The 17470-nt window shown below is 43.3% G+C and overlaps 2 protein-coding genes and 1 long non-coding RNA gene across 7 annotated transcripts in view; all 3 read left to right on the top strand.

Annotated features, from left to right (window-relative positions):
* LOC121926322 (sodium/hydrogen exchanger 10-like) overlaps positions 1-17470 on the top strand; it is a 587624-nt gene that overhangs the window by 315085 nt on the left and 255069 nt on the right. The window lies entirely within an intron of this gene.
* On the top strand, positions 226-11027 carry LOC121924421. Its single transcript, XR_006102592.1, has 2 exons — positions 226-320; positions 8498-11027. It is a non-coding gene; the product is annotated as an uncharacterized LOC121924421 (long non-coding RNA).
* The window catches only part of TESMIN (testis expressed metallothionein like protein), a 38675-nt gene continuing 32578 nt past the window's right edge, over positions 11374-17470 (top strand). For 3 of the 5 annotated variants that reach the window (XM_042455770.1, XM_042455785.1, XM_042455793.1), the window contains exon 1: positions 13960-14093. In XM_042455770.1, the coding sequence (XP_042311704.1) occupies positions 13976-14093 (118 nt within the window). In that variant the 5' untranslated portion in view covers positions 13960-13975. Of the gene's footprint in view, positions 13047-13832; positions 13887-13959; positions 14094-17470 lie in introns of those variants that run through there. The other 2 variants (XM_042455800.1, XM_042455778.1) reach the window with 2 other exon arrangements.

Here is a 17470-nt window from a genome sequence, read left to right on the forward strand (position 1 = left end):
TAGGTCAAGATGTAGAGGAGGGTCTTCTTGGTTGTTCATACTCCAGTTATGGAATATTTCCCCTCTGAACAATCTTAACAAGAAAGCCCCATGATAGGTTTGCTTTAGGGCCTCATAAGTCAGAAACAACTTATAGGCACACAAGAACAAAGTTTGTAATATTTTAAATAATAAAATAAATAAAAGTATGGTTTGTACAAATAAAAGCTTCTAATGTGCCTTCCTTGGTTGCTGATGATGTTATGGTGTGTCTTATATAATTGTGGGTGATTAGGCTCATCAGTTTCCATGTATCCAGCAAATACTCTTGTCCTGAAACAGTAAGTGTTTTATTTAAATTTAAAGACCCTAATTCTGTTCTGTGCCTCTCAGTTCATAGTCCTCTTTTTCGTTAGGGTACTCTTGAGCTTGTAATGTATTTAATTAAAGTGTGTTGCAAATAGTTAAATCTATGGATTAAGTAAATATAAACTCATATGCAGGGAGACTGCAGTTTTCATTTGCTAAACGTGTGCATGACTTTTTGTTCTGGGGATCAGCTTTTAGAATTAGGTGGACTTTCCCATACTACAGGACAGTGATGGTGAGACTTTTAGGGAGCGAGGGTGGAACTTCTGCTAGACAGAATTTCTGGGGTGTGGGACATCTGCCCTCTGGGGACAGGACTTTCCACTTTCCAGGGGCTGGATTCTTCCCCCCCCCCATCCACCTTCCCAGGCCTTCAGCTGCCTCCACGGAGATAGCTAAAGGCCCGAGAGAGGGGGGGAGACGAGACAGGCCTTTTGCTTGGGAGGAACAGACGTGCGCCGTGTTCCCTTCTTCCTCCCTACTTTCCGGCCATTAGCTGTCTCTCAAGAGGCAGCTGAAGGCCCAGGTGGGGGGGGGGGAGGGAACAGGAACGCACCTGTTATTCCTTTCCCCCACCCTCGACACGACCTCCAGATGGCTTGTTGCCAGAGAGGGCACATGTGCCATAGATTTGCCACCAGTGTATATAGGACAATAGCATTAATCTCACATGCAAGCAAATAATGCTCGTATTCTGCAGCTAGACTCCAACCATACAGAGAGGGAAATTCCAGAAATACAAGCAGGATTCAGAAAAGAAAGGGGCACTAGGGACCACATTGCAAACATACGATAGCTAATGGAGCACAACCAAAGATTCCAAAAAGAATCAGCATGTGTTTCATACACTAGTTCACGAAAGCAATGGAACGCACTCAAAGACATGGACGTGCACTACATCTGATCTATCTGGTGAAGAATCTGTATCAAGGACAGAAGGCACCGTCAGAAACAGACTTTGGACGAAACAGGTGGTTCCCAATAGGCAAAAGGGTCAGGCAAGGCTGCATCTATCCCCCTACTTGTTTAACTTATATGTTGAAAACATCTTAAGAAAAGCATAATTAAATTTAAAAAGAAGGAGTAAAGTAGGAGGAAGCAGCTTTAACAACCTAGATATGTGGACAACACCCATAATATTAGCAGAAGACATTAAGGATTGGAACAGTTAATAAGGAAGGTCAAAGATGAAAGTGCAAAGGCAGGTCTGATGCTGAACATAAAGAAAATGAAAATAATCTGCTACAGATCCCTAAATCAGACTGAGAATTGGATGATGCCTTTGTAGAACAGATGACCACTCCTTTCAGATAGGAGAGACGTTGTTAGTGATGGGAGATTTCAACTATCTTGATATTTGTTGGAAATCAAACTCAGCCAAAACATTAAGGTCTAGCAAATGCCTCACTTTCCTAGAAGACAATTTCATTGTCCAAAAGGTAGAAGAGGCGGCAGGGGATCAGCCCTTTTAGATCTAAATAAAATAATAAAAATAAATGGTTATTTAGTATACCGCCCCTATCAAATACCAGGGGTCTGTTTTTCCACTCAATACAATGGCATAATAAACATAATTACAGATTAACACACAGCTTCTGCCAGCGTCCACACTGGCGGGGGATCACGCCTTAGTCGGGGTAGGTGTCCAGGGAATGCTGCTCAAATCGGTAGGGTCCTTCAACCCTGTTCCTACAATTTGGCTGCGAGGAGGCGGCAACACGGCGCTCGTGGCTGTCTGCGAGTTCCCGAGGGTTAGGGGCCAAGATGGTAAAGCCCTCTTTGATGTTAGATGTTAACCTTGCCGTCTGGCACGCTTAAGCGCAGCTGTCCCAGATGGATTCCTGAGTGTGCGGGGCGGAATGTATGGGGGAGGCGGTCTCCTGAGATACCCTGGGGCCCAGCCATGTTAGGGCTTCTTAGGTTGATAACCAACACCCTTGTCTTGCGGCCCGGTATCGTAATAGGCCAGGCCAATGGAGGTTCTTTAAGACGGTGTGTTATGTGACTGGCCCTGGACGTGCCGGTACCAGTCCGTGCTTGCCATGTCTGCACTAGTTGTAGCCTTCCGGGATGGTACACGGGTTGCCCCATGTTAGAGCGCGTTGCAGAATCCCCGCGAGAGGTTCCAGAGCATGTACAACCGTTCAGGTTCCCCCTGGTCCAGGTAGGGGACGCAGTTTGGCGTATCCGCCGAAGCTGATAGCAAGCACTCCTGACTGTCGCATCCCCCTGAGGATGTAGGTGGAGCGGACGAGTTCACGGAGCACCCCCAAACTGCTGTACCGAGGTCCTTCACCGGGAGCGTGACCTCCATTCAGAACAGGTGGGAACCACCGCCATGCCCTGGGTCCAGGGGAACCTGATCACTAGTACTTCCGTTTTTCTGCTCTGGATTCATGGCCTGAGTCTATTTTCCTCGCATCCATCCATTTCCGCGCTCCAGGCAGCCACGAGAGGCGACGATGCCAACCCCTGTCACTGCATCACGTTGGGCCATTAGAGAAAACTATTTGGGGTGTCATCCGATCGTTTCTGATACACCGCTCCCCCATGTCCTTCCGGATGATCTCTCCCAGCGGTTGTGCATGCTAAATGGTTAAGAGCATGGCGAGGCCAGCAATGGTCCCCCTGTGAGGGACCCCAGATGTTAGTGGGCCCTCTCATCGGAGCACAATGTACTCTCCCCGCTGCCCATTCTGGGATCTCCCAGAGAGGTATGATCGGAAGCCACTGGATCGCGGGCCCCCCTTGCCCACGCTTCCACCTCTTTTGGTTTCGGCGTCCCAGAAGCTGATTACCATTTGTGTGTCTCTGGTTGATCTATCAGATTGCCGTCGAGATGGTCCCCAAGGCACTAACAGGGACACGCTTTCCCCGTGCAATGCCCAGACGGAGATGCATCCGACCAAGGCGACGCATGGCGCGTCTCAACCCCGTAGCCCACCCTGAAAGCCGGTTCTGAAATTGGATCACGCTACTCCGTTTCCTCCGGATCGATTGAAGCTGGATTGCAACCGCCCTCTCGATCACCTTCGCCCAAAATGGCAATAGCTGACCAACAGGCGCGGATAATTCTTATGCCACAGGTGGTCGGGGAGGCTTTTTCAGCAGCGGGTTTTATCAATTGGCCACTTTTAAGTCTGGATGGGAATGTGTCCTGTCCCCCAGCTAGATGTATTTATCATCCGATGCCGTCAAGAGAATTCCTGCCGGCGCCCCCCTGAGTCCGCTAGTCCTGAGGGACCGGGATCGCGGAGAGCAGGTTTGTTCTTCCGAACACTTCCAAGAATCCTGTCCACATCCTGCAGTACTCCACAGACTCAAACTGATCCAGTCTTAACCGAGTCCCACGGAATGCTCTGGATCCCTCCGTTCTAGGTGTGTCTCTGCTCTGACTGGGCTTCTAAGGACCTTCGCTTATCCGAGTAGATTTTTCCGCGAAGACGTGTTTCGAATGTGCCCACATGCAGGCCTTGGTCGGTTCACGGGTCTGGTTGCAGGGTAGGAGGTAGCTGGTCAGCTCTCTCACACCTGACAACCTTGCGCCGATTGCGACTCCGCGGAGCGCGATACGTTGCATCATAGAACGAGTTCTTAGCTGTACGTCTGCGCCTCTCCACTAGTCGCTCCAACGACGATCTGATGAGAGTCTTGGTCGGATAAGCGCTGGTGTTTCCTCCAGCGCTGCTCTCCTATTCCGTCGCAGAACCCGCTTCCCTTGCCCTGGACCGTCCTTCCGTGTACCAGGGGGCGTTCTCTTGGAAGGCAGGCCTGAGAGGGCGCTGTGGACGCGATACCTGTGATATAGCGCCCTGGAGAGATCGATCCTAACCAACAGGGATGGCCTGGTTAATGGGGTGCAAGTGGTGGAATACTTAGGTGGGAATGACCATGTTCTCTTTGAGTTTGTCATACAGAGCAAAGGAAAAGCCAGGCATAGTCAGACACACATTTTAGACTTTAGGAAAGCTGATTTCAATAAACTCAGATCCTCCGTATAGGTTTGCTGTTAATTTACAGCCACTCCTAAGCAGTAGGAGCTGGCACTGAACCTCCATAGGACCCTCCGAACCCCCTTTACCAAGAGGCTTTCTGACTGCTAAGAGTGTTCACCACAGCCCCCCCCCCCCCCAAAAAAAAAAAACTGCAACAAGCAGGCAAAATTTCAGCAGACCTGCTGAGATTCCACCCGGCCAGGCACCATAACCAACCAGATGTCTATAGCAAAGACATACAACTTAGCACTCAGGTCAAAATTATTCAGGCCATTGTATTCCCAATTACCATGTACAGATGCAAGAGCTGGACAATGAAAGAAGCAGACAGAATATCAACTCATTCGAAATGTGGTGCTGGAGAAAAGTACTTAGGATACCATGGACAGCCAAGAAAACAAACAAATAGGTTCTTGAACAGATCAGACCAGAGCTCTCTTTGGAAGCTAAGATGATCAAGTGGAAACTTTCCTACTTTGGTCACATAATGTGAAGGAACAGATCGCTAGAAAAAACAATAATGCTAGCAAGTGTAGAGGGTAGAAGAAAGAGAGGGAGGCCCTATACAGACCGGTCCGAAAGGCTAGCTAGTCAGGGCAAAGCGTTCTGACAACACACTCTCTAACTCTGCCCCCATATGATGCAGCGCTGAAGGGGCGTATACAGCTGCACTGCCATGGCTATGGCGCCCTTTGGAGGGCACAAAAAGGAGCTGCTTTTTTGGCTCCTTTTTGTGCCCTCCAAAGTCCGGATCACTGCGGCGGACCCAATCCAGTGCGAAAAGAGGCGACTGCAGGCCGCCTTTTCGAAGTGGTCTGTATAGCCTCAAAGACACAAACCAGAAGAATAGACCTGATCAGGGGGGTTATGGGTAAGGGCTTGCAGGATCTAGGCAAGTTAGTGGAGGATAGGGATTCTTGGAGATGTCTCATCCATAGGGTCACCATAAGTCAGAACCGACTCGAGAGCAACTAACAACAATCCCATACAATTAGCACTGCACAAATTTGTCCCCTTTCATTTCTCATTATAGTTTTTTACATTTCTTCTCTAGCTTCAAAATTGATCTGTCGTAATTGATTTGCTACAAACCATGGTTAGCATTCAGATTTACCTAACCATGGTTTGAAGGGCCTCACTAACTATAATTATAACATGCAAAGGGATCTTGTGAACAGTTTTGAGACTAATTGAGAGAAGGAAATTGGTAGCATAAGCTTTTGTAAATTTGTGGGGAAAACAGACTGGCATGAAAAACCAGCTTGGGAGCATGACATACAGACGCTGCACACCCTCAAGATGCCAGGAAGTCACACCAGCACTCAAACGTGGGCCGGCTTCCAGGTGCTCCAGTGGCACAGCGTTTACATGCTGCAAGCTACCACAATTGTGGCGAGCAAGAAAAGCCATCTTTTTGCCAGCTCAAAAAGGAGCAGCTCTTTTCTGCTCTTCTTTTTGGCCAGCTGCAAGGCGGATTGGGGCCTCGGTGTGTGTTGAGGCCATCAGAGCCATCTGTTTTGGCCCTAAATCTGCGTCATCAGATGCATGGTGTGAAGTGCCTAGAAACAGAAGTTCATAGCTACAAATGAGCAGGTCATATGTTTGAATAGGAACAGAGATGCAAAACTAGTGGGTATGGTAATGAGATGAGAAGTTCAGTTTTAACTATGGTCATTAGGGGACAGAACCAAGATGAGTAGATGACCATATGAATGGTAGAGGTTGCTACTGGAATGTATTTTGATGTAAAAAATCTGGGAAGCAAGAAGGAACCTCTGCACCAGAGGATAAACAGACATAAGAAATGGGAATACACAAAAAACAGCTGTAGAGTATTTCATTCTTCCTGGACATTTCATCTTGGATCACAGAACAGCAGTCCTTGAACAAAGAAACTAGTAAGGATGACTGGAAAGAGAAACAATAGACTTGGAATATATCCACAAACTCTGTTAATAGTGGGTTGAACAAAGATAGTGGTTTCCTGGCTCACTGCACAAAACACTACTACCCTAGCCCCATGAGAGCTCTCTTACCCAGTTTATTACATCTCTTTTCTGGTTACCAGCCAGCATCATACCACATGCTAATAATAATCTCCATCATTCATTTTGTTACCTAATCATCTTGGATTTAGGGGATGTCTTTTCTCCTGCCTTTGTTTCCCCAACAGCTTTAGTTAAAACTGAACTTGTCACCTCATCCCCTCAGCACAGTTATGTCTTTGAATTCTGTAATTGTCACAGGGTGACCTAAATACAGTACACTAAAGGCACCAGATCCTATCTGATCTTGGAAGCTATGCAGGCTCACCCCTGGTTAGTACTTGGATGGTAGACAGCCAACGAATACCAGGTGCTGTAGGCTATATTTCAGAGGAAGGAACTAGCAAAACCATTTCTGAGTATTCCTTGCCTAAGAAAGCCCTATGAAAATTATGGGAATTGCCATAAATTGACAGCTGAATTGAAGGCATAATTGTCACAGATACTGTGAAATATGGTTAGAGCAATAGGGAAGAATAAGCAAGCAGGACAAGGAAGGAAATCATAAACTCAGTCCCCCAAGCTAGTATCTGAATTGGGCAGACATGATCCATTCAGTACCAATGCCATAAATAATTTTCAGGGAGCAAAGCAGTGCGGTCAGTGGCAAAAATGCCCTGGACCTGCCCTTATTTCACTTGCAGTTTCCAATACTTGTTCCATTTTATCCTTGGCTTCTTCTAGCTATTCTAGTGCTGAATGGTGGCATTTTAGAATAAGGTGCTACAAATAATGGTATACCACATGGTTCCTTCAGATTCATGGCCTTGGCTCTCATGGTTTCAGTCATTCACAAGGCCCAATCCACAGCTCCCTCCATCCCTCCCGTACTGGCATCTTCCCCCTGGTGCTGGGGAGTTTAATTGGCGCCCGGGCTGCCAGGGTTTGTAATCATCCCTGGCAGCCATCAGGACTCTCTTTCCCAGCAGCGCTGGGCCTGGCATAGGCATGCCCTGCCCCCTGTGTCGCAGCCAGTTGATGTTTCACGTGTTCATTGGCTGCAGTGGAGGGGGTGGCGCATGCACATACCAGGTCCCAAGTGCTTCTGGGAAAGTAGAGTCCTGATGGCTGCCAGGGCTGATTACAAGCCCCGGAGGCCTGGGCTCCAACTAAACTCTCCAGCGCCAGGGGGGAAGATGCCAGTAATGGAGGGGAGGGAGGGAGGGAATTTTACAAATAGTCACGTCCTATTAGGACTTGAGTATTTGCAAAATCGGATTTGTGGGGGAGGGAATGTATCCACCGTGAACCTGGAGGGCCCACTGTATATTTCAGGTAATCGTTTTCTCCATTTAGTCAATTAATCATATGCTCACTCAGTGTAGGAAATCTACCTTTCTCGGTCTGTTTTGTTGGTTTTTATAACACTTCTTTATGCTAAGGTTTTTAGTTGATATGTTCATTTGTCTCTATTGTGTTGCATTACAGACAAACAGTCTTTCTGATACAGTATTTTGCTGCAAAGCACATAATTTGAATTATGATATTGACTGATATTGGAAATGACATATAGCAAATTCACTTGGTACTTTAATGCATTAAACGAGAAATATAGCATAATTATTTTTTCTTCTTCTTCATGGTCTCTGCGAATCATACAAATGGGTTTCACTGCGCAGGCGCAGTGAAACCCATTTGTATGTATTCGCAGATGACCACTCGAAGAAATACCGTTACAGGTAAGCAACCTGTCCTTTTCCTCTCTCCATCAATTCCTGCTCAGAAAGTAGACCGTTCACATGAAATCTTCACATACAAATCTGTTATTTTTCTTTATGGTGTAGATTATGTTTTGTATTTACCCTTTTACTTTGAGTTGTTGGATAACAGATTCTCATTTGAAACAGAAGAATGAGTAAGCCTGTTATTGAGGTGTTAGCTTTCCAAAGTCTACTGGTGAAACCAGTTCCTTGCTTTTTTAAAAAAAAAATGCTTACTAGTAGTTGTGTCTCTTTTTTTAAAACGGAGAGAAAGAAATCAAAATGAGTAATTGATCTGACTATATTCTGTCTGATTACACGTATGCATGCGTGCTCACATTATGTGCAATATAAGAGCTCCATTCAGTTGTGAATGTGTATTTCTAACTCTCTTTATGTTCATGTTTAGGATTCCCATCGCTTTGGGAAAAACATCAAACGAGCATTGTGTGATATCCGTGACATGTTTGGCATTGGTAAAAACTCAACCAAGTGAATCCCAAACAACTGGTCAATTAGTCCTATGCCAGGTATAATAACTCTTCTCATCAGTGACTGAAAACAAGTCTTGTCAAGCAGCAGTCCATTCCAGAGTATTTAAGCAAGCTTTCTTGGGAGAGATGCCAGAGCCCATCATTGCATATATTCAGAAGAGTTTTCTTTTCCACAAGAGATGATTTTGACATTCTCTCTGTATTTGTAGGAAAGCTGCAAGATAGCAACATTTATTCGAAGCTTGTCTTAATTTGTTGTACATTTGATCATTTCTTACTTTAAATATGTCTACTTGTATTCTGTAAATGAAGGGATGAGAAATATAGATTCCAATTGTATGTCAACAGAAGAAATCAGAAATGTATCAGTCACAGACCACCAATTAATGTATTTGCTGCTTTTTATCAATAAGGGACAATTTTGGGCATTCACCTTAAAAAGGAGTTTCATTAACCAGAGCATAAAAACACAGCTTACGAACCTATTCAGTTTGCTAAGTGGGGAACAGCTGTGTTGTGCTGCTTGAAATAAAGCCTATATTGCCATAGGCCAATGGTAAATTAATTAACTGTGCCTAAAGAATGTTGATTAACACTTTTTATTTACATTAACTTGTACTTGTCTCTAAGTTTGGAAAGCAAAATTGCTGAATTTTGAAAATAATTACTGAATTCACAGTAATTTATTTTGGCATAATATATCTTGGTAAAATAGCACATTTCTAGACAGTGTTGTATATAAATGTCCCATAAATTTTCTTCTTGTGTTAATCCTAATGAAATCTGCCTTATGTGACAGAGGAATAATTTCTACACTACTTTTAAAAGTAACTGTTATTTTTGCTTCAGTGGAGTTCACTTCAAGGTCAGTAAAAGTTGCCTCGTCCCATAAATTCTTTGTCCACTTAGAAGTTTATCACATGGAAACAATTGGAAGTAAAAACGGGGGTTATCGTGTGAAAATCAAACATTCATAATTAAGATTTTCACACAATGTTGCAAATAAACGGCCATTATCCTGGGAATATCAGGCAATTGCGATAAAGCTTTTCACATGATATTGTGTTGAAAAGCAGTTAAAGTGGCATTAACCCATGAATAACCAGGCAATAAACAGCAACAAATCATTCACGGGAAAATTCCAAAAATGCTTTCTTGCAGTTTATTGCCTGGTTATTCCCAGGATAATGGCTCTTTTATCGTGCTGTGTCTGAAAATCCTAATTGCAATTTAATAGTAATTGTGTGATTTTCACTGAAGAAAACTTCCAATTTTCCTCTATATGATAAAGTGCTTAGAAAGGTTGGTCTTTAGATGTTAGTCGACAAATACAAGCTAGACTCAGCCTAGTGGATTTATTGCAGATTATTCACCCTCATGCCTTAAGCAACTCCCATCTCATATGCAATCCTTAAAAAAACAGAGGTTACTAAACATCTTAAATGTTTCATGGGTAAACTATGGAAGACCAACTTCAAGATGTTTTTAAAAAGTAAAGAACATGACAAATCATGAATCATCATATCACCAGAGAATGTGTAATGGAAATTACAGGGAAATTGGTATGGGAGTATACAGTTGGCAGAAAGTTCACCAAAAACAAAACAAAACTTGAAAATACTGATACTAGGAAAATGTAACAATTATGTCTTCTAGGCAGTCCTTACAAAAAAACCTATGCATCAGTTTACCATTACAGTTCAACATGTGATGCGTATGAGGAGGATCATGCCACATATTGAGATGTTTTTCAAATCCCAGTACTCCAGAGCATCTAATAACTAAGAAATCGGGGGTGCAAAGAAGTCTCCTTTTATCGTGAGGATGCAGGATATGAATAAATTCTTTGCTACTCAATATCTTGGCTTGAGGTATAGAGCAGATACATTGTTCTGTAAATTACATATCAAATTACAATCCCCCCCCCCTCCCGGGAATGGGCTGAAAATGTGTTTTATGTGATCAGGTACGCTAACTAAGCAAGAAAATTATGAAAAGAAATAAAATATTGCTTGTTGTGCTGCCGTCTGTGGAAGTATTGCAGCAAGTTTAAAAGTCAGATGTTTGGAGCTTTATATGTACACACATTATATTGACCACTGACCAATTAGTAATTTTTAAGATGGTTTTTTTTTTATTATTATTAAAAACATACCTAGGTTTGACTCAGGTTTTAGATGTTTCAATGTAATCATAGCTACTTAGTGCATTATCAATGCAATTTTTCATTCTTTAAGGGAATGTAAATGTATAATTGGCTGAGGATATAGTAGTTTTATTGTGTCTGGAGGGTAAGTGTCATGTATTTTTTAATTTGGCACACATTTGCTAAGTTTGGTTTATATTCTCTTAGAATGTCAGCTACATGTAAATAATGTTCCTTTGGTTGTAAATCTTTAAACGCACAGTAAACATAAGTTAGCCTTAATAAATAAATTAATATAATTCTTATGTGTGCATTTTTCTGCAACAAACATGGTAATACTCCTGTATTGTTTTTTCTTAATGCCAAGTTCTGAAAATCCATCACAGTCTATGGTACAACCACAAAAATATAAACAATAAACGCCATGGTTACAACCAATAAATACAGTTATAGTGCAAGACATCTGGTTTAAACTGATATTTTAGGTTGCAAACAAAATGGAATTAAGTTCCAAATATCATAGTTTTTGTGACTAATTTAATAATCACAATGTAGAGAGATCTTGTGGCACCTTTGAGACTACCTGAAAGAAAGAAGTTGGCAGTATGAGCTTTCATAGACTTCAGTCTGCTTCCTCAGATGGAAGTAGACTTAAGTCTATGAAAGCTCACGCTGCCAACCCCTTTCTTTCTGTTAGTCTCAAAGGTGTTACAAGATCTCTACATACTGATTTTACAGACTAACATGGGTATATCTTTGAATTCTACCACTCTTCAATAATCACAACACATTCTTACACTGGGCCTTTGGTATCTGCTGGAGTTTGGTTCCAGGATCTCCCTCCTATGGGTAGCAAAATCTGTAGATGCTCACAACCCCATAGAATTTAATGGTGTACTAAAATGGTGTCCCTTATATAAAAAGACAAAATCAAGGTATTCTTTTTGGAATATACATAAACTCATACATACAAACATACATACATACACACACACACACAGTGTGTTTTCAATCTGTGGATGTTTGAATCTGGATAAGGAATCTATGGATATGGAGAGGCCAACTATATAAATCTGTAACTGGGATTTCAGTGGAAATGTGAATTCAATTAATATGGAAATCCCAAGAAGCCAACTTGAAATAAAAATGTACATAGTGACCAGCATCAGCTTTACTTTAAATTACGAACTAAGGGGCATATTTGAACTGTCTCATAGTATCTTGTTTTTCAGAAGTACGCATAGAACTAATACAGCATTGTGTTCCTTATGCAATTTGCCTGGCTTATTACTGACTTCTTTAAGTTGTATGGTGCAAAATTTGAATGGGAGTCCTTGATGGTGAGGCATATTTAGCCCCTGTACCAGACTGCTTCTCAGTCTTGCTCCTTCACTTTCTGCCCATATGTAAGTGCATGCCTATCCTTCACTCATATAAAGTGGAATACTTAAAGGTAATACTGCACAGTACAGACAAAGCATCTCTTTACAGCTGGGATAGAAAGATGTGCTGGACAAACCTTCACAACCCTTTTTGATCCCTGGCATTCTGCTGAATATTATTATTATTATTATTGGAAAGAGAACAAAGTTACTTTCACTTTGTAGAGCTTGTACATTAGAATGTTATTCACTCTTGGGTGTGGATATTCCATAACCAACATGGTGTGGTTTGAATATTTGACTCGGGACCAGGGTTCGATTCCGCACCCATCCATAAAACCCCCTGGGTGACATTGATCAAGTCACATGCTCTCAGCCTCAGGGGAAGGCAATGGCAAACCCTTGGCTGAACCAATCTTGCCAAGAAAACCCCATGATAGGGTGGCCAGAAATTAAAAATGACTTGAAGGCAAACAGCAATGGGTTGGGCAAGGGACCGGACAAATATCTTATTCTCCAACTGCCTTGTTTGTCATTATACTTTGGCTGTGGTCAAGATGTGCTAAATTTAGCAAAGTGGTAAATGTCATCGTATGAACTGTTAAGCTTGTCATTAAATTCAGTTTCCTCAGGGTTTCTGTAAAGTTAAAAAAAAAATTTGAATCTCTCATATTAATCTGTAAACACTTAAGACATCACCTACTTGATAGCCTGTCTACTCACACTTGCTGCTAAAATGTATTTTGAACTATTGAATAAAACATTTCAGGGAAACTAGGTGTTTCTCACGTTGCTTTTTGTCTAATAATTGAATGAGTGACCTGCTGAGTGCTAAAACCATGGGAGAGAGCAATTAAATAGGTGTAAGAAGGAAGCACACTGCCTTCAGCAAAGTCGAGGGGTAGTGAGAAGTAAGGAACAAACTGAAAGAAAGAGGTTGGTAGCATGATCTTTCATGGACTAACACCTACTTCCTCAGATGCATGGGGGTTTATTGTTGTTGTTATTGGTGTTGCTATTGTTTATTGTTGACTTTTGTTGCAGTATTATTATTGGTCTTATTGTTCTTGATCAATGTTGCTATTACAATATTATTGGTGTTGTTATAGATTATTGGTTATTGTTATTGGTGCTGTTGATTATTATTGTTGATTGTTGCTGCTGCAGTATTATTATTGGTGTTATTGTTGATTAATGTCACAGTATTATTGGTGCTGTTATTGTTGATTATTATTGGTTGTTATTGTGGTGGTTGTTATTGTTGATTGTTGCCGTTGCAGTATTATTATTGTGTGGTGTTGTTGTTGATTAATATTGTTACAGTATTGTTGTTGTTGTTGTTGTTTATTGATTGTTGTGATTGTGGTCGATTATTGTTTATTGTTGTTGTTGATTAATGTTATTATTACATCATCGTCGTCATTATTATTATTGGTGTTATTGTCGATTGCTGTTGTTTAAATGACCCTTTGTCAGGGAAGGGAAGGGGGAATCAATCCTCTCCCAGAGCTGGTGGTGGGTCAAACTTCTGCTCGTCCTCGTTTGAAAAGCCGCGCGAGCTGAGGAGAAACGCTGAGGGGGCGCCCTTAACTGACAAATGGCGCGTGCCCCCCCCCTTTCCTGGGCCTCAACGAGGGGCCTCGCGCCAAAACAAACCCCTTTCCCCCCGCGCGCGCCCTCCTCAACGGCTCCTGCGCGCGCAGCCGCCGCCGCCAGGTCTTTTGCCCCGCCTAGAAATGGAAGGGAAAAGGCGGGAAGCGGTGGAGGAGGGGGAAGGTGAGGAGGAACCTGGCTGTCGCTAAGGTCTCACTCACTGATTTGTGTGGCGACGCAGCATCTGAACCACTCTGGAACGACGAAGCGTCATGGGGCCCCGTCCAACACCGTTATTGCCCCTTGGCACTACCACCATGCAAAATAATAATAACCTGGTTTCACGTCGCTTTAACTTCCCTAGCTCCATGCTGTGGAACTCTGGGAAATGTACGTGGAGAGGGAGAGAGAAGAGAGATCTGCGTAGCGCCTTTGAGACTGAAGAAGTTGGCAGCGTTCATTTCTTTCGGTCTCAGTAGGTGCTACAAAGGTCTCTCTAGGTACTGATCCAGGGCAGTTAAAACAGTCTCAGACTGCATTATTCCTGCAGTGTGTTTTGGACTTAGCACAGCTATATCTTTGGATTCTACCACTCTGGGAAATGTAGTTTTGTGAGACGCTAAGCCTTCTCTGTCAGAGAGCTCTGGTGCCACAACAAAGTACAATTCCCAGGCTTCCATAGCATTGAGCCATGGAGTTCAAACAGATTATCCCTGCAGTGGTAATGCAGCCTCCTGTGGCAGTATGGTTTCATTACCATACAGTGAAATCTCTGGAGACAGCTCCTGCAACTGTAATGTTGAGACTGGGGATTTCGACTAGTGTTGCCCACAGTTGCGTGACAGCAAAACCTGAAATTCCCTCTTCTCCAGAGCGATTAAAGGGATATTTTGAGTCTGATAACCCTGGCACGACAAACTACAGTTCCCAGAAATCCGCCTTTTCTGTCAGAGTCCTATCACAAAACTACAGATCCCATAATGCCATAGCACTGACCACAGGAGAAATAACCCAGTTTGGCATCACTTTAGCTCTGGCTCAAGGCTATCGAATTTTGGGAGTTAGAGTTTGTTGTTATATCTGGGCCCCACAACAAACTCCAACTCCCAGAATTCCATAGCCTTGAGCCAAGGCAGTTAAAGCGGTGCCAAACCGGGTTATTTCTCCAGTGTGGATGCAGCCTCAATCTGTATGTACAGGTGAATCAAGCTTGAAACATCTTCACATGTAATTGTCTTTAAATGATACTGAGACAGTGTGGCGTAGTGGTTTGAGCATTTGACTATGACTCTGGAGACTGGTTTGATTCATCTCTCGAGCATAAAAACCCAGTGGGGTGACCTTGGACGAGTCACACTCTCTCAGCTTCCTCAGAGGATGGCAATAGCAAACCCCCTCTGAAGAAACTTGCCAAGAAAAAAACATGAGAGGCTCACCATAACACGACTTTGAAAGATATTGCATAACAACACAGTCTTGTGGCATCTTAAAACGGGAGTGGATGACAATGCCCCCCCCCCCAGATGTTAGACTGCAACAAGCTATAGTGTTAGCCAGCATAGACAATATGGGGAAGGATTATGGGTGTTGCATCCCAAATGCATCTCTAGAGCAGTGGTCCCCAAACTGTACTCTTTAAGGGGAATTTGGGCTTCAGCTCCCAGAATCCCAGACTGTTGGCCAACATGGCTGAGGCTTCTGGGAGATGAAGTCCAAAATCTCTTTAAGGGGCACAGTTTGGGGACCACTGTGGTGAGTTGATTCCTGAAAGACTATATTTTAGTAGGCTTCAGGCCACAAGAGTTTATAACAAATAAAGCCTGTTAGTCTTTTGGCCACTACATATACTGAAAATGGATTATTTCTGCAGTGCGGATGCAGCCCCTGTTGCTTCTGTTGCCAACAACTAACACGTCTAACATTAATGTCTAAAGAAAATACCTATCTATATTCCACTACTATGCTTGATTTTCTACACATAAGATTAAACAGATATTATCACTTCAGACACCGAAATGAAGTTGCATGCCTTCAAGTCAGTTCCAACTTATGACAAACCTATCATGAGGTTTTCTTTGCAAGTTTTCTGTTCAGAAAGATTTGTTGCCTTTGCCTTCCTTTGAGGCTGAAAGCATATGACTTGCCCAAGGGCACCCAGTGGGTTTCTATGGCCAAGCAAAGAGTCAACATTCAAACCACTACACCACACTGGCCCTCTGAAGAGATAGAATAATAGAATAATAGAATTGGAAGAGACCACAAGGGCCATCCAGTCCAACCCCATCCTGCCATGCAGGAACTCTCAATCAAAGCATCCCCGGCAGATGGCCATCCAGCCTCTGTTTAACGACCTCCAAAGAAGGAGACTCCACTAAACTCCAAGGGAGTGTGTTCCACTGTCGAACAGCCCTTACTGTCAGGAAGTTCCTCCTAATGTTGAGGTGGAATCTCTTTTCCTGTAGCTTACATCTATTGCTCTGGGTCCTAGTCTCTGGAGCAGCAGAAAAACAAGCTTGTTCTCTCCTCAGTATGACATCCCTTCAAATATTTAAACAGGCTATCATTTCACCTCTTAGCCTTCTCTCTAACAAGCTAAACATACTCAGCTCCCTGAGTCTTTCCTCATAGGGCATGGTTTCCAGACCCTTCACCATTTTAGTCGCCATCCTTTGGACACGTGCCAGTTTCTCCACATCCTTTTTAAATTGTGGTGCCCAGAACTGGACACAGTATTCCAGATGAGGCCTGACCAGAGCAGAATAGAGTGGCACTATTACTTCCTTTGATCTAGACACTACACTTCTATTGATGCAGCCTAAAATCGCATTGATCTTGTTAGCTGCCGCATCACACTGTTGACTCATGTTCAACTTGTGATCTACTTGGACTTCCAGATCCCTTTCACACATATAAGTCTCTCGTTCAGCCAGGTGTCCCCCATCCTATATCTGTGCATTTCATTTTTCCACCCTAAGTACAGTGCCTTACATTTCTCGATGTTGAAATTCATTTTGGCCCAGTACAGACCTCCCAAAAAGGGAGGCCTGCCAGTGCCTTTTTCCCCCCGCAGAGAAGCCGCAGCTGCCAAACCGTGTGGCTTCCCTGCGGAGAAAAAAGAGCCCGCTGCATCAGTTACACACGAGTGCCCCAATGGCACACTCATGATGCAATTGGCGCAGCACGACGTGCGGACGCTAAGTGTTTGTCACATCACAATGGCAGCACCCATATATACGGCGGCGCCACCATTGTTATGGCGCTGCACTGTAGTAGGGTTAGGGATTGTGCGGTTGCCATGCGGTCCCTTAACACTAGTACGCCGCCAGCACAGCACATTTGGCCCATCTGGACTGGGCTTTTGTTAGCTTTGGCCCAGCTTTCTAATCTATTCAGGTCATTTTGAATTTTGTTCCTATCCTCTGGGATATTAGCTACTCCTCCTAGTTTGGTGCCATCTGGAAATCTGATAATTCTGTCATGTACAACCACAGTTATAACCACACACTACACACTTTCTGAATCTTAATGTCCAGGGACAGAGATCATTGAACAGGACTTCCCAGTCACAAACCAACTGTTTCAAAGGAATAAGGTTGTGAGGGCCTGCAGTCGCTCCGAACATTTTGGAAGGCTGGAAAAACACTGCAGTCAAAAGCTTTATGTTTTATACTTTTAAAACTGATTTTATTTTATCTGTTTATTAAATATGTGGTTATGGGTATAATTATTATTAAACATTAAGTTTATTAAGTAATAATAATTAAATA

Source organism: Sceloporus undulatus, chromosome 1, assembly GCF_019175285.1.
Source record: "Sceloporus undulatus isolate JIND9_A2432 ecotype Alabama chromosome 1, SceUnd_v1.1, whole genome shotgun sequence".
Taxonomy (NCBI): domain Eukaryota; kingdom Metazoa; phylum Chordata; class Lepidosauria; order Squamata; family Phrynosomatidae; genus Sceloporus; species Sceloporus undulatus.